A 23,603-nucleotide genomic window follows, 5' to 3' on the forward strand; every position below is an offset into this window, starting at 1 on the left:
TGCCCAACTCTTCTGAAATTTTCAAAATTCAAATATTTGGCTGCTTTACAGTGTTCCATGTCATTCAGGCTTTTTTATCCTTTGAAAAAAAATTACTAGGTTATTTCCAAAGACCTGTCTTCAAGTTCAGAAATTATTTTTACCACTTAATCTAGTCTATTGCTGATGCTTTCTACTGTATTTTTTACTTCATTCACTGAACTCAGTTCCAAGATCTGTTGGCTTTTTTTTTTTTTTTTTTTAAATATCTTTCAGCTGAATTTCTCATTCAGATTATGAATTGTTTTCTTGATATCTCTGTATTATTAAGCTGTCTTATATCTCACTGCATTTTAAAAATATCATTATTTTATTTTTCAGGCATTTCATTATTTCTTCTGTCCTTACGTTGATATCTGCACATCTGGTGTAACAGGTGCTTCTTCCAATTTTATGAACTGGCTGTAATAGGAACAAACTTTTTCTTCTGATGTACCTATAGTGTTGGCTGGATTGGGTAGGGTGCTCTCTGGCTTTGGTTCTGGGTGGGTAAAGTAGCACAGTCTTCACATTATTTATTTGGCTCTAATCAGTGTCAGAGGTGTCTGTGAGTTCCTCAGTGGCTTAGGGTGTAGAGGCTGTGGTGAAGCTGTACTGGGTATGGAAATGCCAGGTAGGCTGGTTCATGGGCACCAGCTGTGGTGACGGCAGGCTGGGCACACCAGTTCTTGGGTCTCCAGGTGGTATGCATGGTGCCAGTAGTATCAGTGGGCTACCCCTTGCGGTCCTGAGCTGTGCATGTGGGGGACAGTAGTGGTAGAAGCAGGGTGGAGGGGCCCATCCCTGGGCCCCTGGGAAGTGCCCACAGGTGCCAGGGGCAGGCAAACGAGATCCATTATTGAGCCCCTGAAAGGTGTGTGTGTGTGTGTCAGTAGTTGCAGGTATGGCCAGCCAATGCCTAGACCCCAACAGTGCCTGGAGATGGTGGCTGAGGGTGAGGCAGCACTTCTATCGTCAGGCCCTTGGATGTTGTGTGAGGGCCCTCACAGTTGTACTAAGTGGGGTAGGTCAATCTCTAGGTTCCTGAATGACATATACAGATGCCAGCAGCTGAGATGGTCCTGTGTTCAGGCCCTTGATGTTGTCACTGGTGATGGTGGACAGGGCATGTAAATGTCCATGTCCCTGGAAGGTGTGCTCAGGTAGGCCAGTCCTTAGCCTCCCTGAAGGCACGTGCAGCTGTACAGTGGTCCTGCTGCTGGACGATGGGTTGCTGTCAATGGTGATGCTCCTGTGCAGGCAACTCTGAGGCTATGGTGAGCACATGCTTCATCTCTCTTTACAATGGGTACAGCCTCCCTGGCATACCGCACTGCCCATTTCCCAGGGTGAATGACAATGTAAGAGATACAGTTTTGAGGACCTAAGCTACATCCTGGGTGCAGTTAGTATTGCAACTTTGCAGCCCTCTGTGTGGACACAGAGGGTTGTCAGTGGGGTCTGAGAGATGTGTAAATGCAGGAGCTACTGGGCCTCACTGCAGGATGTATTCTAATGGGGGCTGAGCTCTCAAAATGGCACTGTGTTGCAACTGCCTGGGTCTTAGGGGGTGTGCAGAGGGAGTGCAAACTCCCTCTCTGAAACAATGCCATGGTGTGGACTTCAGGCAGCTCCCTATGCTAGTCTCACGGCCCATGAGGGCCAAGGGGTTCTCTCATGTAAGTAGGACTGCAGTAATCTTTGGTGCAAATGTGAACTATTGAGGATTTCTTGCTTACCTTTTCCCTGCAATGGGCAATTCCTCCTGGCTCTCAGGTGATCCTGGCTAGGCAGGCTACTTTGCTTCCCTCTCCTGTGTGCCAGAGGTTCCCTGTCACTTCCTTGCTGAGTTCTTCTCTTCTCTTTTAAATGTCCTATTCATTGCGTGTTTATCTACTTGCTGATTTGGTCCTCTTTGTGGAAGACACCAGTGCTTCTGTGACTCTAGTCAGCCATTTTGAAGCTCCCTCCCTGCTTTCTTTTCTTTCTGTAGATCCAGATTCCTGTCTTATATTATTTTCCTTTTCTGTGAAGAACTTCTTTTAACATTTCTCACAAGGCAGGTCTACTGGCAACAAATTCCACCAATTTTTGTTTGTGTGTGTGAAAGTCTTTATTTCTCTTAAACTTCTGAAGGATAACTTTGCTATAGACTTCTGGGTTGGTGGGTTTTTCCCTTTCAACACTTTAACCAAAATATTTCACTCCAGTTTCTTTTTGCTTACACGGTTTCTGAAGAGAAATACAACATATTTTTTACCTTGTTCCTCTGGGTTAAATGTGCTTTTTATGTTTTGCTTTTTAAAAGATTTTCTGATTATCTGCAGTGTGACTATGATACGTGTAAGTGTGGGTTTTTGGGTTATTTAACCTGCTAGGTGTTCTCTGAACTTTCTGGATCTGCGATTCGGTGGCTGTCATGAATTTTGGAAAACTATCAGCCATTATTTTTTCAGATATTTATTTCTTCTGTTTTCTCTCTTTATTCCCATCACGTCTTAAATACTGTTCTTTAGTTCCTTTTTCCCATCACTTTTCAGTTTTTGAAGTTTCTATTGACATATCTTCAAGATCACTCATTTTTTTCTCGCGTATAATCTACTGATAAGACCAAAGGCATTCTTTATTTCTGTTGCAATGCATTTGATTTCTAGCACACCTGTTTAATTCTTTCTCATAAGGTTTCCTAAGGTTTCCATCTCTGTGCTTACATTTCCATCTGTTCTTGTACATTACACACTTTTTCCATATACTTTTCCCTTAGTATATTAATTACAGTTATTTTAAAGTTCTGGTGTAATACTTCCAAAATTTCTTCCATATCTGGGTCTGGTTCTCCTCCTTGCTTTGTTTCTTCAAACTGTGTTTCTGCCTTTTTTTTGCTAAATGCTGGATATGATATACTGGGTAAAAGAAATAAATATGCCTTTGGTGTGAAGTTTTATGTAGACCTGGCAAGGCATAAGGCTATGTTTAATGTTTGTGTAAACATTCTGTAGGTGTCAGAGGTTATAATTTTCTCCATCTTTGTTTTTCACATCCCTGCTGTCTTTGGGTTTCCCTAAGGGACTCCTAAATAATCTGAGCCTTACAGTTATTTTAGTTGTGATTCCCTGTTATTATTTATGAGCCATGTTGACGTGGCAGTAAGGTGTGGGATAGGGAGGAATCATTCTTTCATCCTGTAATTAGGTCTTTGTAGTTTAGTGGTCTGTGCCTCTTGGCTGCAATCTTCGGTGCTTCTCAGGTCAACCCCTCCTTAGGTGAGATAAGAAAGCAGGAGCGGTCTAAATTGGGTATTTCCATTCTCCCACTTTGGTTAAACTCTGATAAAACCCACATTGGTTAGATGCTGGTAAAATAGTTTGCCCTGGGGGCAAATCTTTGTTAAAAAGACTGGAAAACTCTGATCATCTTAAAAAAATTCCATACAAGAAAAATTCATAAGTAATAATTTTTAATAAGTAATTTTGAAATAAACTATTTTGGTGTCTTCCGGTAGGTTCTAACCAAGTGGGATAAAGTATAAAGTTTATCTCACAAGTAAAATGACAACATTAAAATAGTTCAACAGCCACTGTCTTTAATATAAATTATTATATTTGATAATACAGTGGTAAACATAAAAGTATCAATGGATGTTCTTACCATGGAAAGGTATTCATTCGTACCCTGTTCTTATAAATCAGAATTCCTCCTGACATCACTCCAATCATAATTTCATTGTTACTCTGATCCTTCAAAAAAATGAATAAAAACATGATAAATCTAAATTAATGGGCTTTGTTAGAGATATATTTTAAAAATAGGATTCTTTTTTTAAACTAAACATGGCATTTTCAAAGGTTGCAAAGAACTGAATACTAATTAGAAACTCAAATGGTAATTATTACAAAATAAAAATAAAGAACAAATTTTAAACCAAACTGAAATGTCTTACTAAAATTCTTTAAAGCAAAATGGATCTCAGGATTTCCCACAATTTATGACTAGAACTGACTCTTTGGAATAGGAACCTAGAATTCAGAAATCAGAAACCTTTGTCTTTGATAGCATGATGACTTAGTATTCATTTTACCATTCCTAAAACTATTACAATCCATTTACTAAGTAACTGTGATGCTAACATCATAAACATGAATAAAACGTGTAGGAATTCAGAGTTTGGTGAAAGGGAACCCAATAAAGCGATATTTACAACATATGAGAAGTCCTATAACTAATATGATACATTAGAAACATCATGAGAGTATACAATAGAGAATAATTCTTAGAGAGTTTAGAAGACCCCAGAGAAGAACATTTGAATTGTACCTTGAAGAATGAGTGAGAGTTTGCATACTAAATGACCCAATTTGAATAGCTAACCTACACTAATGAGAGAATGGGTAGAATAAAAATACATTTCTTAGATGCTAATTTACCTTGAAACCATTTTGCTTTATTTAAAAGATTCTACAAGTAACCTAATACAGAAGGCACACTTTTACCACCTACCATTCATTTAATCAGAAGACAGAACTTATTAAACAAAATATAAGCTAGATTTTAACATTGTCTTCCTAGAACAAATACTTTATAGTATCAATAACTTCTAATGAAATAAAATCTTATTAATCTGTTAGGTAAGATAATACATAAATGGTCAAATGCAACAGTGTATATTAATTTGCGTGGCTGCTTTTGACTTGCAATAATCAACATTATTTCAGTACACCATTATCAGAGTATTAAAAAGCATGTTTTAAAGGACATCAATTAGAAGTTTGGATCAAGATGTAAGACTGAGCCCAAATGATGCAAGAGTAAATATATACTCCTACTAGCCTATCTGCTCCCAACCTCATAAAACATTATAGAAGATATACATTAGGGAAGAAATACATAAAGCAAAAGAATCTGTAATATTTAAAAACAATCTATAACATATGAACATATGTTATAAATGGACCAGACATCTTGAGGAATCCTTAAAGACATAAAGTGCTAAGACTAGATTTACTGAGAGGAAAAAAAAAAAATTCATAAAACCACAGCCCAAACTATGTAGGAAAGTGACTGTTCTATGTGGAGGTAAAAACAGAAACGAAATTTTCAGGTACGAGTTCAGTTACCATAGATAAAAGAATTGAGAGGGGCCTGCAAATTACTGTCAGGATAATCAGGTAGGGAGCAGCTGTGGTAATTAACTCCTAACAGTCCCACAATCCCACTCCAACTGGATTCAACTATAGGAAATGAAAGTGCGAAGCCTGTCTAAAACAGCAATTGTGGACAGTAGGTCCAAAAATTTAGAATTAAGGGTAATCCTCAGAACGGATGAATAGAGAACCCCAAACTGAAAGAGGCAAACTATAGGCACACTGTAACTGGCTTTGTATTCCTTCCCACCTTAACCATCACGTAAGGCAGGCTAGAGTAAAGAGAAATATCATTCACAACCAAGTGAACCAGAAATCACAAATACAAAAGAGGGTACAGAACCAAAAAATCACCAAGTGTTTGTGGAAAGCTAATACCATTAGAGAGATATATACCAAACCCAATAAACAGAGAAGCCAATTAAGATACAATCGTCGTAGAAAAACAAGTTTAAAAAACAACATATTCAGAAATATGTAGGAACTCAAGTTTTAAATTATAGATATCTAGACTGAAGTGGTAGTTCCCAAGGCATTCCTAGAGGTGGGTAAGATAAATGAGAGAACAAGTATTATAGCCTTCATGGACACAAATGTTATTAACTCCAACGTCTAGAAAAATACACTTTGATCGTCTTAATTTAAAATACCTTATTTTGCTTTTCTTCATATCACTTATTAATACTGTACTATAAATTTAATAAATAAATTATTCACTAGAACTATTTATTGGATTCTTAGGCATAGAAAAAAGTACCTTGTAGGCATAGAAAAAAGTACCTTGTACTCTTTTGTGGCATGAATGGTTCCCTATTATCGTCTGTATGAAAATGTCTTAGCTGTTCAGCTTGGGATCCAAGGCCTTTATACAACCATTCCCATTTAATCTCTCCTCCCTAACTGGTAAAAATCTTCTACTCTAGCTAGGTCATTTTTATGATGTGTTTTGTGTGCCCACAACTCCGTGTTAAACCTGTTCTCGTATCTCTGTTCGTATCTTCCTGCCAAATCAAGCCAAACCAAACCAAAGTCTAGATTACATCCATCTTCTCAGTAAACACTTTATTAGCCCACATCTACATATTTCTCTCATATTTATCTGTTTCTTAAACCGCATATCTGAAAGACCTAATTATTGTAGAGATAAGGGCTGATATTGTTCATAACAGTGTCTTTCCAACTACGTGTGGAAAAGGACCAGTTATGTTTTGTGTTTTTGTTGTTGAAGTTTCCAATCTGTCAGCTAATGATGCTTTTGCAAATCACACTAACATGCTTTATGTCAGACTGCTATAAAAGTAGCTAAATCTTACACTTAATTTCTGTATGTGTCTCTTCATGGACCAACTACAGTTTACAGACTGGCAACAGTCTGTGGATCGTACTTGGAACATCAATGAACAATTATATCATTTCACACTCCTCCAAAGAGCCTACTTCTCAAATACGTTATTTGATTTCTGATGATAATTTTATGCTTACACTTAGCCAGTCATATTACTAGAGAATGTTTGATATAAAATCAGATTATAAAGATTTGTGATGAGCTTTAACTATGTAGTTACCTTTGGAACTAAGATTAAATGATAATTAAAGGGGAGAATTTATAATGTGCAGTGGCTATATGATTTGAAAATGTAAATTCAGAGCAACTATGAAAAAAGAAAAAGGGAGATACAAATTTTAAAAGTTAAAAATTTTCATTGTTCTAGTAATAACTGATATGGTAATTATAAGTACTATTTTTAATTACAGGATAGCATGAAGCAAATAAATAATTATAGGATATGTAAATTGTAGAATTCCTTGAGTTCTAAGTACCAAACATTCTGTGTATCTCAATATAGATATAGAAACTAGTATAAATTCCCAACTCTGTTCACTTAAAAACCCTAGCAACAATGACCAACCCAGCAGGAATAAGCATCCTTAGCACCCACACTGAGATTTTTGAAATATCATTTTCCATTAAAAGGGCTTCTTGGAGAAATGGCTCATTTCATGTCTGTGGCAAAACATCTTAAAAATACTAGATAGCATAAAAGCTATCAAAGACTAGACCAAGATCATGTCAAACGGACTTAGGAGGCTGGGTGTGGTGGCTCATGCCTGTAATCCCAGCACTTTGGGAGGCTGAGGCAGGCAGATCACTTGAAGTCAGGAGTTTGAGACCAGCCTGGCCAACATGATGAAACCCCGTCTCTATCAAAAACAAACAAACAAACAAAAACAAAAATTAGCTGGGTGTGGTCGTGTGCACCTTTAGTCTAGCTACTTAAGAGGCTGAGGTGGGAGAATCTCTTGAACCCAGGAGGCAGAGGTTGCAGTGAGCCAACATTGCCCCACTATACTTCAGCCTGGGTGACAGAGTAAGACCCTATTTCAAAAACAAAAAAAAAAGACGAGCCAAAAGAAGACCACCTCCACTGGTGACCAAAGATGGGCTAATTTGAGCTTCAATAAGGAGAATAATTATACTGTATTAAATCTTATCAGTAATATCTAATCTACCGCTTCATATTCATTATCTTGAAAACCAGGTAAATAAAGGAAAGAATCAAATATTCTTTTTCATGCATTTTCTATATGAACTATACCACTGGGTAACTGAACAGTAAAAGAAAGAAAAGGACCCCTTATAAAATCATTCCAGCAAATACAAAACAAAAATATATTAGGATATCTCCATTTTGCAGCTTCCAATAAATTAATGGACCTAAGCATCCAGCACAAATGGCTGCTAGCACAGAATAAGAGCAAAACCCAGGCATTATGCACCGCCTGAAAAAAGAACGTAAGAGATTAATCTTGAATCTGAACATGCTGCTAGATCAAGCTGCCAATCTGCAGGAGATAGAGAGGACAGCAAATCATGTTGAATTACATTATGAATATGTGATCAAGTAAAATCCAGACTGTAAGAAACTACAGGTAAAATAATCCAGTGCTTTACAGGTAAATTCTAAGCACAAGAGAAGCAGCAACAACCTGTAGATTAAAGAGAGAGATCTTAGTTACCGTGAGTCAAATAAAATACACCAAACAGCAAGATCAAGCTACAGTTTCTAGCAAGGCACACTTGGGTAATAAAAATTATTAAAAAAAAAAAAAAAATACTATGTAGGAAGGAGGTCTTATTGGGAAAGGTTTCCGGAGTAGCTGGCAACATTCTACTACTTGAACTGGGTGGTAGTTACAAGGATGTCTGCCTTACAGTAATTCAGTAAGATATACATACCTATCTGTTTTATTTTACAACCGTATGTTTAAAAAGAGCAGGAAAAAATGATATTTAAACTGAATATGAATAGATTTTCTAACATTTTCTGAATATACCCTAATTGTTCATTTCACTTTCTCTTGTGATGTGCCATCCCCTCCTTTATTTCTTGAGACAGAGTCTCACTCTTGTCGCCCAGTCTGCAGTGCAGTGGTGTGATCTCGGCTCACTGTAACCTCCGCTCCCAGGTTCAAGCAATTCTCCTGCCTCAGCCTCCTGAGTAGCTGGGATTACAGGTGCCCACCACCACCCCCGGCTAATTTTTGTACTTTTAGAGATGGGGTTTCGCCATGTTGGCCAGGCTGGTCTCAAACTCCTGACCTCAGGTGATCCACCCACCTCCGCCTCCCAACATCCCCTCCTTTCTTTGGAGACTACTATACTATACACAAGCTAATTACCTAGGGTACTTAAATATTCTGACCTCTCTATTATCACATGTTAACAGTACAATAACCCAAACCCACTCAATGTTATGACGTACATAAGAACAACATTAATTTTAAGTAGTGGAGACAGTTGTTAATTTTCTTAATTACTTTTAATTATAAAACAATTTCAAAACAATATATAACAATTTCAAATATCAAATAAGAAGTCAAAGACTCCCCCTGTCACCTTCCCTGCTTCCCTCCCTCATTCCCAGAGATAACCACTATTAACACTTTGGTGTATATTTTCCTATATCTTTACACAACTTTTTCTAACACATCTATAAATATTTTAAAGAATGGAGTTTTGGTCATGGAAGTGAGCAAAGATTATATTCATATTAATATTTGCCCCCCCAAAAGATTTGTACAAATTTATATTTCAACAATGTATTAGAGTGTCCACTTTACCATACTCAGACAAAAAATGGATATTTTTAATCCTTTGAACTTTTGCTAATCCGATAAAATTGGTATGTCCTGGTTTTCATTATTAGCAACAAGCACATAATATTGGTCACCTATATTTCTCCTGTGAAATGTTTATTCTATCTGTATGCCATATGTTTCTACTCACAAGTTTAAAAAAATTATTCCTCTGGGGAACTCTTTATAAAACATGAATATTAAAAAATTTTCTGTAACATATGTTGAAATTATTTTCTTTTATCTTGTAGCAGTATGTTCTTTTCCAATATATCATTTGCTTAAAATTTTCATGCCTATTTTTAATGTAGTTAGGCATAAAGGCTTATACATTCATTAATGATGAAAAAAATGTTTGTATGCTTTACATAGGCCTAATGGAGTATGAGAATGCAAACAAATTATTCAGTGAAAATGAAAACAATTAGTGACCTATTTATGCTTTCACAAAGATGCTTGATATAGAAAGACAGTGGACTAAAAATAAAATGATGCTATGTCACAATGAGTGAAAGCACATATCAGAATTATGGAAAACCACTATGTGATTTGAATACAGTAGAGTGATATGGATAAAGTCATATGTATAGCTCCAATCTCAGAAAAGAGTTCCTTTCTCTGTGCCAAGAGATTACATTTGTAAATTATTTGATCATTTTAATGGATCTGTCAAAAAGTCTTCAAATACATTCAGGTTAAAAATGAGGTTTTGGAAAGAAGTTATAAATTGGCTCTTAATACAGAAATAGGGATTATATGTCCATGTTACTTAACTTTTCCGTGTCTCATTTTCCTCATCTGTAAAGTGGAGATAATAATACTCCTGTCTCACAAGGCTGTTGTAAGGATTAAATGGGATTAATATACATAAAGCCCTAAGAAGGATGGCTGGGACGTAGTAAATGCTATATAGGTGTTTCCTGTTATTATCATCTGTGTCCTGCAGAGCAAAAGCCCTCAAAATTATTGTTCTCAGTTTTGGGTATTCTCTCATCACTCTTTGGCCATCACTGCACCTCCAAAACTGCTCCTGAAAAGTCACCAGTGACCTCCACTTTTCTAATCCAGTTCTCTGTCCTCATTTTATTTGACCTAACAGCATCATCCAACAAAGCTGACTACTCCTGATTTACTTGGCTTCAGAGACACATATTTGTGTCTTTGATAGAAAGAAAGGCTCTCCTTTCTGAATGGCTGCTCCTTCTTGGTCTCCTTTCCTGGTTCTTCTTCATCTCTTCAAATTCTAAACATTGAAGTGTTCCAACTTTGAGGACCTATTCTCTTCAATACCTACTAAATTTACTCCCTCAGCGCTCTCATCTCATGATTTTAACTATTAACTATAAGCTAACAATTCCCAAATGTATTATTTCTAGTCCAGATTTTCCTCTCATCTCATGATTTTAACTATTAACTATAAGCTAACAATTCCCAAATGTATTATTTCTAGTCCAGACTTTTCCTCTAACCTCCAGGTCCATAAATTGAAATGCCTAGCCCTCTTTCATGAGGATTTACATCTCTTCAAATTTAATATATCCCAAGATAAATTCTTGACTTACACTCCTACTAAATCTGCTTCTCCCAGGTCTTTCCCAACTTAGTAAAAGTTCAGGCCAAAAGCTTTGAAATAATTACCAAATCCTTTTTTTCTCACACCCATAGCCAGTACACATTAGTAAAAGCTGTCACTTCCATATTCAAAATATACTCAAAATCTGATTACTGTCCACCACCCCAATACTATAAGAACCATTTCCCTGGATCACTAACAGTCTCTTCCCTTAGTATCTTATAGTATACTCTCAAAACAAAAGTCATTGTTATATTTAAAAAACGTAAATCACAAGTCTTTTATTGCTTCAAAACTCTCTAATGGTTTTGATTATAATTAAAAGCCAAAGTCCTTAAAATGTTTTATAAAGATGTGGTGGCTCATGTCTGCAGTCCCAGCACTTTGGGAGGCCAAGGCAGGTAGGATTGCTTGAGCTGAGAAGGTTGAGACCAGCAAGAAGGTTGAGAGCAACACAGCAAGACCCCATCTCCATTTAAAAAAAAAAAAAAAATTCAGCCAGCATGGTGACATGTGCCTGTGGTCCCAGCTACGTGGAAGGCTGAGGTGGGTGGGTCATTTGAGCCCGAGACCAAGGCTGCAGTGAGCTGAGATGGCACCAATGCACTCCAACCTGAATGACAGAGCAAGACTCTGCCAAGAAAGAAAGAAAGAAAGAAGAAAGAGAGAGAGAGAGAGAGAAAGAGGCTTATAAGTTCTTGTCTGCTTAGATCTCGTCTCCTAATACTCTCCTCTCCTTGCTCGCACTACACAAGCCATACTAAACTCTTAGCTATTATTTGAACTGCTATATATACTATTTCACTGCTCTTCCCTCTGCTTAGAATAATCTCCTCCCAGATGTTTACATGGCTGTTTCAGATCTGTTTACCTTCTCAGTGAGACCTTCCCTGATACCTCATTTGTTTAATTCCCCTTTCTCAGCTTAACTTTTCTTCATAGCATCTAGCAATTTCTGACATATTACCTACTTAATTTTTTAAAAGAACTGAAGTACTATATAGTAAAATGCACAATTCTTAAATGTACAACTCAACATTTTACACACATACATACACGTTCTTATTTACACTCCAACATAACCATCACAAACTAATATATAGAACATTTTGAAAAACCCAGAAAGCTCCCTCATGAGTCTCCCAGTTAATAAACATTCCTCCAGAATTGACTGTTATTCTGACTTCTATTAATAAAGATTGGTATTTTGCCAGTTACTGAATCTCAATGGAATCAAATAGTACGTACTCTGATATACCCATAATTGTTCATTTAGAGTTTTGTTTCTTGCCCCCCCAGAATGCAAGCTTTGGGAGGGTTGAATTTTATCTACTTTACTCACTGCTATATCTGCGATGTCTATAAATGAGACCATATTACTGCATGCAGCCAGAATCAAAGTCTATGGACCCTATTCAACCCAAACCATAGATAAATTTTCAGGAAAAAGTCCTCCCCTACAAAAGCAAATTCAAATATAAGAAGCAGCAACTATTGCATCAGATGCACAGATACAATGTAAGCACACAGGAAACATGAAACAGCAAGAAAATATGGCATCTCCAAAGGAATACAATAATTCTCCAGCAATAGATCTTAATCAAAAAGAAAATTTCAAAATCCCAGCATGAAATAAAGAATTCAAATTATTCACTTTAAAGCTCAGTGAGACACAAGAGAATTCTGAAAAACAATACAAATAAGTCAGGAAAGCTATTCACGGTATGAATGAGAAATTTACCAAAGAGATACTTTTTTAAAGAACCTAATAAAAATTCTGAAGCTGGTTCATGCTTGTAATCCCAGCTCTTTGGGAGGCCAAGGTGGGTGGATCACCTGAGGTCAGGAGTTCGAGACCAGCCTGTCCAACGTGGTGAAACCCCCTCTCTACTAAAAATGCAAAAATTAGCCAGGCATGGTGGCGTGTGCCAGTAATCCCAGCTACTCAGGAGGCTGAGGCACGAGAATCGCTTGAATCTGGGAGGTGGAGGTAGCAGTGAGCTGAGATCACACCACTGCACTCCAAGCTGGGCAACAGAGCAAGACTCTGTCTCAAAAAAAAAAAAAAAAAAATCTGAAACTGGAGAATTCACTGAAAAGAATTCAAAGTATATTTGAAAACTTCAACAACAGACTACATCAGTCCGAAAAATGAATCTTGGAACTTAAAGACAGGTCTTTCAGAATAATCCAGTCAAACAAAAATAAAGAAAAGAGATGAAAAAAGAATGAGCAAAACCTTCCTGAAATTTGAGGCAAGATAAGGTGACCAAATTTACATATTATTTGTATCTCCAAGGGCAAAGAAACAAAGAAAGGATTAGACATTCAGATACAGGAAGCTCAATGATCTCCAAGCAGATATAACGTAAAGAGGTGTTCTCCATGGCACCATTATAATCAGACTGTCTAAAGTCAAACTTCAGGAGCAAATCTTAAAAGTAGCAAAAGTGTCTCACCCTACAAAGAAAACCCCACCAGTCTAACAGTGAATTTCTCAGCAGAAACTTTACAGGCCAGAAGACAATGGAATGATATATTGAAAGTGCTGAAAGAAAAAACCCGCCACTCAAGAATATGATATCTATCAAAATTATCACTTATAAATGAAAGGGAAATGAAATCATTCACAGACAAATAAATCCTGTGGGAATTCTATACCACTAGATCGGTTCTACAAGATATGCTCAAGGGAGTCCTAAACTTGGAAGTGAAATGATGACATTTACCATCATGAAAACACACAAAAGTATAAAACTTAACGGGTAAAGAAATACAAAGGAGGAAGAGAAAGGACCCAAACAGTATCACTACAGAAACCCATCAAAACAACGAACTATAAGAGAAAAAGAAAGAAACACAGAATACATATAATAACCAGAAAACAATAAACCATATGAAAAGAACAAAACCTCATATACCAACAACTTTGAATGTAAATAGATCAAATTCTCCTCTTAAAAGATACAAAATGGCTGAATAGATTAAAATACGTAATTCAACTATATGTTGCTTAAAAGAAACTCAGTTTTTCATTAAAAACATACATAGACTGAAAATAGAGGGATGGAAAAAAATACTCCACACAAACGAAAACCAAAAGTTAGAGTACCCAAACTTATATCAGATAAAACAGATTTTAATTATTTCAAGAACAGTTTAAAAAAAAAAAAAAAAAAAGACAAAGAAGGTCATTATATAATGATAAAGAGATCAACCCAGTGAGAGGACATAACTATTCCAAATATATATGCACCAAACATTGGAGTACCCAGATTCATAAAACAAATATTACTAGATCTAAAGAGAGATATAGACTGTAATACAATAATAGTGGGGGACTAACACCTCACTCTCAGCATGAGACAGATCTAGAAAGAAAATAAAGAAACATTGGACTTAAACTGAACATTAGATCAAATGGACCAAACAGACACTTAGAGAACATTCTACTGAACAATGCAGAATATGCATTATTTTCATAAGCACATGGAACATCTTCCAAGACAGGCCATATGTTTGGTAACAAAACAAGTCTCAACAAATCAGTTAAACAATATGCTTCTAAATGACCAGTGGGTCAATTAAGAAATTAAGATGGAAATAAAAAAATTCTTTGAAACAAATGAAAATGGAAATACAACATACCAAAACCTGTGGGATACAACAAAGGCCCTGATAAGAGGGAAGTTTACAGCAATAAATGCCTACACAAAAAAAGGAGAAAGACTACAAGTTAACAGTCTAACAATGCATCTCAAAAACCTGGAATAGCAAGAACAAAACAAACCTAAAATTAGTAGAACAGAAATAACAAAGATAAGAGCAGAAATAAATGAAACAGTGACCGTAAAAATTATGAAGGATAAATGAAACAAAAAGTTGGTTCTTCAAAAAGACAAACAAAATTAATAAACTGCTAGACTAACCAAGAAGACAGAATATCCAAATAAGTAAAATCAGAAATGAAAAGGAGACATTGCAACTGATACTACAGAAATAGAAAAGATCATCAGAGACTATTATGAACAACTACAAGCTGGGAAACCTAGAGGAAATGAATTCATGAAAACATATAATCAAGAAGAAACAGAAAACCTGAAGAGACCAATAATGTGTAGTGAGATTGAAATCAGTAAAGGTCTCCCAACACAGAAACGCCCAGGAACAAATGGATTCAAAGTTGAATTTTACCAAACATACAAAGAAGTAATAACAGTCCTGAAACTATTCCAAAAAAAAAATTGAAGAGGAGGGAATTCTCCTAACTCATTCTATAAGGTCAGCATTAGTATCATACCAAAACCAGGCAAGGATGCAAAAACTAGAAAAAAGAAAACTACAGGCCAGTATCCCTGATGAACAAAGACACCAACATCTTCAACAAAGTACTAGCAAACCAAATCCAACAGCATGTTAGAAAGATAATACACCACAGATACAACACATTATATCAGGAATGTAAGGATGATTCAACACACACAAATCAGTAAACATGATATATCACAAGAAGATAATGAAGAATAAAAACCATATGACCATCTCAAAAGACACTGTAAAAGCATTTGAAAACCTTCAACATCTCAACAAACGCACAGAAGGAACATACCTCAAAATAATAAAAGCCATATACGACAAACCCAAAATCAACATTATACTGAATTTCAACAGAAAAGTTGAAATTGTTCCCCCTAAGAACTAGAAAAAGACAAGGATGCCCACTTGCACACTCTTACTCAACATACTACTGGAAGTCCTAGCCAGAGCACTCAGGCAAGAGAAAGAAGGAAAAGGTATCCAAATTGGGAAAGAGGAAGTCAAATGACCTCTTTTTGCTGATGATATGATCTTGTATCTAAAAAAACCTAAAGACTCCACCAAAAATGCTTAGATTTCATAAATAAATTCAGTAAAAATCAACACATAGAAACCAGCAGCACTTCTATACATCAATAATGATCTAGTTGAGAAAGAAATCAAGAAGGCAATCCCATTTACAATAGCTACAACAAATACCTAGGAATAAATTTAACCAAGAAGGTGAATGATCTCTACAAGGAAAACTACAAAACACTGATGAAAAATTTAAGATGACACAAACAAAAAAAATCCCATGCCCTTGGATCTGAAGAACTAATATTGTTAAAATGACCATATTGCCAAAGCACTCTACAGATCCAGTGCAATCCCCATCAAAATACCAACATCGTTCTTCATAGAATTTGAAAAAAAAATCCTAAAATTCATATAGAACCAAAAAAAGAGCCCAAATAACCAAAGCAATCCAGAGCAAAAAGAACAAAGCATCAAATTACCTGACGTCAAAATGTATTACAAGGCTACAGTAACCAAAACTGCATGGTACTGATGTAAAAACATACACACAGACCAATAGGACAGACTAGAGAACCCAGAAACAAAGCCAAATATTTACAGCTAACTGATCTTCAACAAAGTCAACAAGAACTTACAAAGCCAAATATTTACAGCCAATTGATTTTCAACAAAGTCAACAAGAACTTACACTGGGGAAAGGACATCCTCTTCAATAAATGGTTCTGAGAAAATTGGATAGCCACATACAGAAGAAGGAAACTGGACACCTAGCTCTTACCACATGCAAAAATCAACTCAAGACAATTAGACATAAATGTAACACCCAAAACTATAATACTACTGCAAGAAAGGACAGGATCTTGCTGTCACCCAGGCTGGAGTGAAGTGGCATGATCATAGCTTACAGAAGGCTTAGACTCCTGGGCTCAGCTGATCCTCCTGCCTCAACTCCTGAGTAGCTGCAACTACAGGCATGCACCACCATGCCCAGCTTATTTTTTAAATGTGTAGAGCTGAGATCTCATTACGTTTCCCAGGCTGGTCTTGGACACCTGGGCTCACGCAATCCTCCTGCCTTGCTGTCCCAAGGTGTTGGGATTATAGGCACGATACATTATGCCCAGCCCCTTTTTATTTTTAACCATAGTTTAATTCACATATTTAAAGTTCCATCTGTTTTAAACTTTTTTTTAAAAAAAAAACTAGTGACACAAATACTGACCAGTACATTACATTTTTAAGAATCATGTTCAAAAGATATAGGCCCTAAATAAGGAAGGACAGTAAAGGGGCATATTTTAAAGAAAGCAGAAAGTTGAACTTAAAATAAAAGTTGAAGGAAAAAAAAAAGAAAGCTGAAAGTTTCTAAGAGACACATTTTAAATGGAATCAGACAAAAAGATTTCCAAGTAAAACTCAGAATTACAAGATAAAATCATTTGAGTAAAGCAACTCATCTGGTCTTTTAAAGCAAAGATTGACATAAGCTTTGTGAAACGTAAGAACTGATGTTCCTCTCCCAGAATATGGTCAGGAAAGGTCCTAAAGGATAAAACCATTACATGAACCAGAACTCTGAGTACTTAAACAACTATCTGTGTACCTGTGAGTGTCTGCATATTAAAATGATTGAAAATAATTATCTAAGAAAAATACTGGCTCTGAATTCCCTTTCAGGCTGATATTCTTTTTAGGCTCAACTATTCATTCCCAAGAGAAGATAAACACTATCCGCAACTCAATTGATGATTATAATTCCACTTTTCACTGAGTATAGAATAGCTATACTCCAAGTACTTTTGATAAAGAACTCAAGAAAAACATGAGGAAACACGCAAATACAGGATAAACACTCACAAATATGCTTACGCCAGGAGGTTACCAGTTTTTCAAAGGCAGCAGGCCTCAGTGATGTGAGAATATTTTTAATGATCATTATTATAAAAGTATACAAAAGCCACTTTTCCTATAGCTTAAGAATTATATTTTAAAATAAATATTCTAAAGGTACTATATCTTATGGTCGGTAAAAATTATCTTTACATATAAAACACTACCTTGAAGAATAATAACATGAAGAATCCATATTAACCATCCTTCACATTCAGGAATTGAATCTTAAGTTATTGTGAAAATACTTAAATTCAGAGGAAATTTTCAGTGCAGCTATGTCAGCAGCAATCATAACTTATTCCATTTGTTATCTAATCTTAAAAAATGTTATACTGAGTAACGGAGCCTAACTCAACAACATCGAAGTAAGTTTTCTTCACTTACCCTTGCATAGTGGAATTCAACTCCATAGAGTTCTAAGGTACGTGCTGTGTTTAGGTAATTAAATTCTGCTTCTGCAGGAGATAAGCCTCTATAAAGACATCAAGTTAAAAATTGGATCAATCAATCAAATACAGCTAAATTAGAAAAAGGCTATTTATCTGAAAAAACTGAGCAGTCTTAACCCAAATTATTATTTTCCAGAATACTTTCTTATTTTCTAGAAATACAAGAATACACCAAGTTTTTAAAGCTCCTTGCTATTCATATGGATGACTGTAACAAAGCCCCTCACTTTTAGATATAACTTAAAAGCAGTATTTCTCAAAATTTGGTTCATACACAATATCTGCATTTAAATCACACAAGGTATCTCTGAAACTTGCAGATTCTAAGCCAACCTCCAGGGCAGTGCTTCTCAGAGTGTGGTGCACAATCAGAGGTTGATTCACAGTATGGAACCTGAGTGTTGGAGGCTTGTATAGCAATCTGGCAGGGTAATATCTGTTAAATCTAACAGTAAAAAACAAAACAAAAACACAAACAAACGAGGACTTGTATTTTTTACATCTTTGCTTTCTCCACTTTACTTTTCTAGTAATTAATTTTTATTATATTTTACAAAACATAAATAATACAATAATGACAGCTGGAGGGAAGAAATCATCTTCCATCACAGATGGTTTAAGAAGACTATTCTGTAGAGTCTGATTTAGAAAGGATGAGGTCAAAATTGTTTATATTTAAAAACAATCCCAAGTGATTCTTATAAACACAAGTTGAAGAACCACTGCTCTACATGTAAGGCCTTTAAAAATAGATTTACTCCTATTTCACATATAGTTTTAACAACCTTAGTAATCTGTTATCATCAGACTACAGCAGAGCAAAAGCAGCAAATTACAAAAACAAAGATACAAACTTTCTATTCACTAATGTTACTAGAAAAGGAAGCCAACAGCCCGCTAATGCACAAAACAAGCAGCACACTTCAAATTTCTATAAAATTAAATATATACTCCCTCCAGTTAAAGTGGATAATTCTATTTTTCTTCATTTAAAGATCTGATGAATCATGTACTTAAACAGAAATATATAATCAACAGAAATATATAATCAATAAGCTTATCCTTAAGAGTCTTTTTATTATTGGTAAATTTAAAAAATCTGGCTTATCTTCAAACTCTTGATTCTGATATGCTATATGTATAACTTTCACTATGAATGGAATTTACTTAGACTAAAATAGCCCCCTCACCACATTAGGCAGTCTACGCTTACGCCAGGAGGTTACCAGTTTTTCAAACTCTTACTCTTAGTCTATTTTAGATCAGGAATCAGCAAACCTTTTATTGCAAAGGGCTGGATAGTAGATATTGTAGGCTTTTAGGACATACGGTCTCTGTGGCAACTATTTAGCTTGGCCATTGTGCGAAAACAGCCAGACAACATATAAATGAATGAGGGTATCTGTGTTCCAGTAAGTGTTTATTCATGAACACTGAATTTTATGAAATTTCACATGCCACAAAATGCTATTCTTTTGACTTTCTGCAACCATTTAAAATCTATATAACAATCTTAGCCTGTGGGCCATATAAAAATAGGCAATGGGGGCCGGGTGCGGTGGCTCATGCCTGTAATCCCAGCACTTTGAGAGGCCGAGGCAGGCAGATCATGAGGTCAGGAGATCGAGACCATCCTGGCTAATACGGTGAAACCCCGTCTCTACTAAAAATACAAACAATTAGCTGGGCGTGGCAGCGGGCACCTGTAGTCCCAGCTACTTTGGAGGCTGAGGCAGGAGAATGGTATTAACCCGGGAGGCGGAGATTGCAGTGAGCTGAGATCATGCCACTGCACTCCAGCCTGGGCGACAGAGCGAGACTCTATCTCAAAAAAAAAAAAAAAAAAAAAAAAAAAAAAAAAAAAAAAAGGCAATGGGCCATGGTTTGTTATCCTGTCTTAGATACATGAGTTATTAGCAAAAGAAAGTTTTCTGAAGAATAATAACAGCTAACATTTCTTCAGTGTGTACAATGTGCTATGTATGGTTATGAGAACCTCATGTATATCAACTCTTTTAAGACCTACAATAACTCCAGAGATAGATAGATACTTTTATTATCCCTAGTTTACATAAGGAAACAGAGAAGAGGCATAAAGCAGTTTGGCCAAGGTTATAAGATGGTAACTAATCTTACAGAATTTCAAACCAGGCAGTCTGGCTCTCTAGTTCAGACTCTTACCAATATGCAACACTGCCTTAGTTTTTCCCTGAGTATTCAGAATCGTATATTGAAGCACAACTGAATTCTGAACTAATAAACAATATTACTTTCTATTCAAGGCAACAAATCTCTTTTGAAAAAATAATACAGAAAATTATACTCACACAAAAGAATCAAAGTTGAATGAATATTGTTAATGAATGAATATTGATAAGGTTAAGTATCCCTTATCTGAAATGCTTGGGATCATAAGTGTTTCAGATTTCAGATTTTTTCAAGTTTTGAAATATTTACATATACATAATGCAGTATCTTGGGATAGAAACCAAGTCTAAACATGAAATTTATGTTTCATATATACTTTATACACATAGCCTGAAGGTAATCATATTTAAAATAATTCTGTGTATGAAACAAAGTTTTGACCACATTTTGACTGAAACCCATTATATGAGATCAGGTGCAGAATTTTCCACTTGTGGTGTAATGTCAGTGCTCAAAAAGTTTCAAATTTTAGAGCTCTCTGAATTTCAAACTTGGGTTAAGGATGTTCAACCTGTACTGTTTTTAAAGAAATACTTTTAAAAAATTAATTTAGTATTATATAGAGTTCCTTTTCTCCTCTTGGCTCACTACCAAGGAGAATCAAGTCCTTTATACCTAAAAACTGAGAAAGAATTACTAAGCAGATGGATCTCTACAATGTGACTATACTATTTATATTCTAAAATTACTTAGACTATTACACAATAGCAAATAAATGTCTGTTTACAGATAGCTTAATGGCTCTTAATAGAAATCAAAATGAGCCTCATATAGTCTATGAAATCAGTTTTTAGCATAGATCACCTATATTTCTTTAAAATAATATTATTTTAGGTAAGAGTAATTATTCTATATTAAATACAGCCATCAAATTAGAAGTAATTTCAAACATTTCTCTAGAAAGAATGCCAATAAGAAGTTTATCAAATAAAAAACTAAAAAACTCTTACATGTGTTGCTGATGTAATTTTGCAATTTCTTTTTCAAAATCTTGAGGTTGATTGGGAATGAAAGAATAATCTGAGAGGTAGCCTGACAAGTTCTCTGACTGATCGTAGTCTCCAAGTTCAGCTAATAATGAAAGGAAAATATTCACATTTTAATAAACAAATTTTTAAATTATTATTGTCAAATCAGTGATGTCATTAATTCTATTTCTGGATGTAAAGTACTTATGTTTCTAATATAACCACTTCAGCAAGCTACAGCAATCCATTTAACATTCTTCTAGGTCTCAATTTCAGAGGAAATTTTTTTTCCCCAAAATCATAGTAATTGCTAACTAACTGAAGATTTAATTACATTTCCACTGCAGTCACTATTTTCTATATAGTAACACAACTACAGAACTCCCACATTAAAGCCAATGTACTAGCAACACAAACCACAAAGTTATATGCTATTTGACCTAAAAATGGGCTGATACTTACACTGAACAGCAAATGAAGCTAAAAGGGCAGCAGTATTAGAAGGACAGGGTAATCTAATAAAACAAAACAAAAATACATAACCAAAGGTTAAACACAGTAATTTCAAAAGTACTATAATTTGTTAAACAATCACACTTGAAGTTTCATGTGATTTAACTATTAAGAAATAAACTTATCTGATGAAAATAATTCACACTACATGTAACCTTCTTAAATAATTTATTTGCAATGACCATGAATCACTTAATACAGATTTTAAAAGTATTTTTAAAGTCCATTACAAAAAAATTTGTAAGAAATTTAAAGAGCCCACCTTCCAGTAAGAATGTCTTGTTTAATTTGCAAAAAATACTGGTACCTTAAAAAAAAAAAAAAAAAGGATAGCATTTACTAGAATTGCAACAATTTCAATTCTAAGAAACTATATACTTACATTAACAAATAAAAATATTTAAATATTTGCTTTTATAATTTACATATTAAAACACGTAAAGTAGTTTAAAAATAAGATTTCATAAGCTCATGAATCTAAATCTTTAAAATTCTTTGATGTATGAAATTTGTACTTCGAATGTCTTGTTTCCACTAGCTTCCATTATAGAAGCCCTCAAGATTTTAAACAGTTACATGACACAGGGAGAAATATTCTGAGGGTTGGTATATGCAGAAAGTAGAAGTGGGAAGCATAGAAAACCTGAGTATCACAAACATGAAAGAGTTGACAGTAGCAATGCACTAGAGACCAGCCAAGATTTTTGCTGGTCTGAGACAGAAAGTCAGCTATGAGTACAGGCCAGTGTTTTGATCATTTTATCATCAGATGGCAGGAAGCTGCCTGTTACAGAAAAGCACCTATACACTTCCATTTGAGTTAAGAAGTCTCTCTTTGATTAGGGGGGGAAAAAAGAGCTCTTTTGTCTATTATTGTTAGAACTGTCAAGTATTCAATTTCCTGTGAAACGAACAAAAACATAAGTTTTCTTTAACAAGCCTACTGTCGTTGCTTAAAAGATAGCATTGTCCTTTGGTCTCTGTTAGTGGGTAACCCATTCACTCAAAGATTTATCAATACTTGGGCAAAGTCATCTGTGTTGTATAGGGGTGGCAGACGACCAAACTCTGTGGTTTTAAATGTTTAACCAGGAAATTTTAAGATTTTTATTTCACTAAAAAAAATACATATTCAAAGAGTCAAAAGTCATTAGAAATTCTACTTTGGCTGATTAAAGTCATTGAAGAGCTCCATGACAATATTCAAATTACCAAAGAGGTTTTCAGAGAATCAGATACGCATTACAAAAAAAAAAAAAAGAAAAAAAGAATACAAATATCCTGGCTTCATATATAATTTCTTGTGAGGCTTAGTGCATAATATTATAAATATAATCTATTTACTCAATCCAAGACAGTATATTTCCATCAGGCCTGTTTTGGTTTAATAATTCAAAGTTATTTCAGAGGCCAAGGTGGGCGGATCACAAGGTCAGGAGATCCAGACCATCTCAGCTAACACAGTGAAACCCCATCTCTACTAGAAAAAACAAAACAAAACAAAACAAAAAACAAAAGGGCCGGGCGCGGTGGCTCACGCCTGTAATCCCAGCACTTTAGGAGGCCGAGGCGGGTGGATCACAAGGTCAGGAGATCGAGACCATCCTGGCTAACATGGTGAAACCCCGTCTCTACTAAAAATACAAAAAAAGTAGCCAGGCGTGGTGGCGGGCGCCTGTAGTCCCAGCTACTCGGGAGGCTGAGGCAGGAGAATGGCGTGAGCCTGGAGGCGGAGCTTGCAGTGAGCCAAGATCGCGCCACTGCACTCCAGCCTGGGCGACAGAGCGACTACTCTGTCCCAAAAATAAAAATAAAAATAATTCAAAGTTAAAGTTTCCTGGTGAGAAACAATCTTATAGTCAGGATT

At 35.5% G+C, this 23,603-nt stretch overlaps 1 protein-coding gene across 3 annotated transcripts in view; it reads right to left on the reverse strand.

Annotated features, from left to right (window-relative positions):
* PTPN4 (protein tyrosine phosphatase non-receptor type 4) overlaps positions 1 to 23,603 on the reverse strand; it is a 241,659-nt gene that overhangs the window by 79,818 nt on the left and 138,238 nt on the right. For all 3 annotated transcript variants that reach the window (XM_007964710.3, XM_037988092.2, XM_073019612.1), the window contains 5 exons: positions 21,999 to 22,043; positions 21,686 to 21,738; positions 21,206 to 21,326; positions 17,983 to 18,070; positions 3,667 to 3,755 (listed from right to left, as the gene is read on the reverse strand). In XM_007964710.3, the coding sequence (XP_007962901.1) occupies positions 3,667 to 3,755; positions 17,983 to 18,070; positions 21,206 to 21,326; positions 21,686 to 21,738; positions 21,999 to 22,043 (396 nt within the window). The remainder of the gene's footprint in view (positions 1 to 3,666; positions 3,756 to 17,982; positions 18,071 to 21,205; positions 21,327 to 21,685; positions 21,739 to 21,998; positions 22,044 to 23,603) is intronic.

This window comes from Chlorocebus sabaeus, chromosome 10 (genome assembly GCF_047675955.1).
Source record: "Chlorocebus sabaeus isolate Y175 chromosome 10, mChlSab1.0.hap1, whole genome shotgun sequence".
Lineage (NCBI taxonomy): Eukaryota > Metazoa > Chordata > Mammalia > Primates > Cercopithecidae > Chlorocebus > Chlorocebus sabaeus.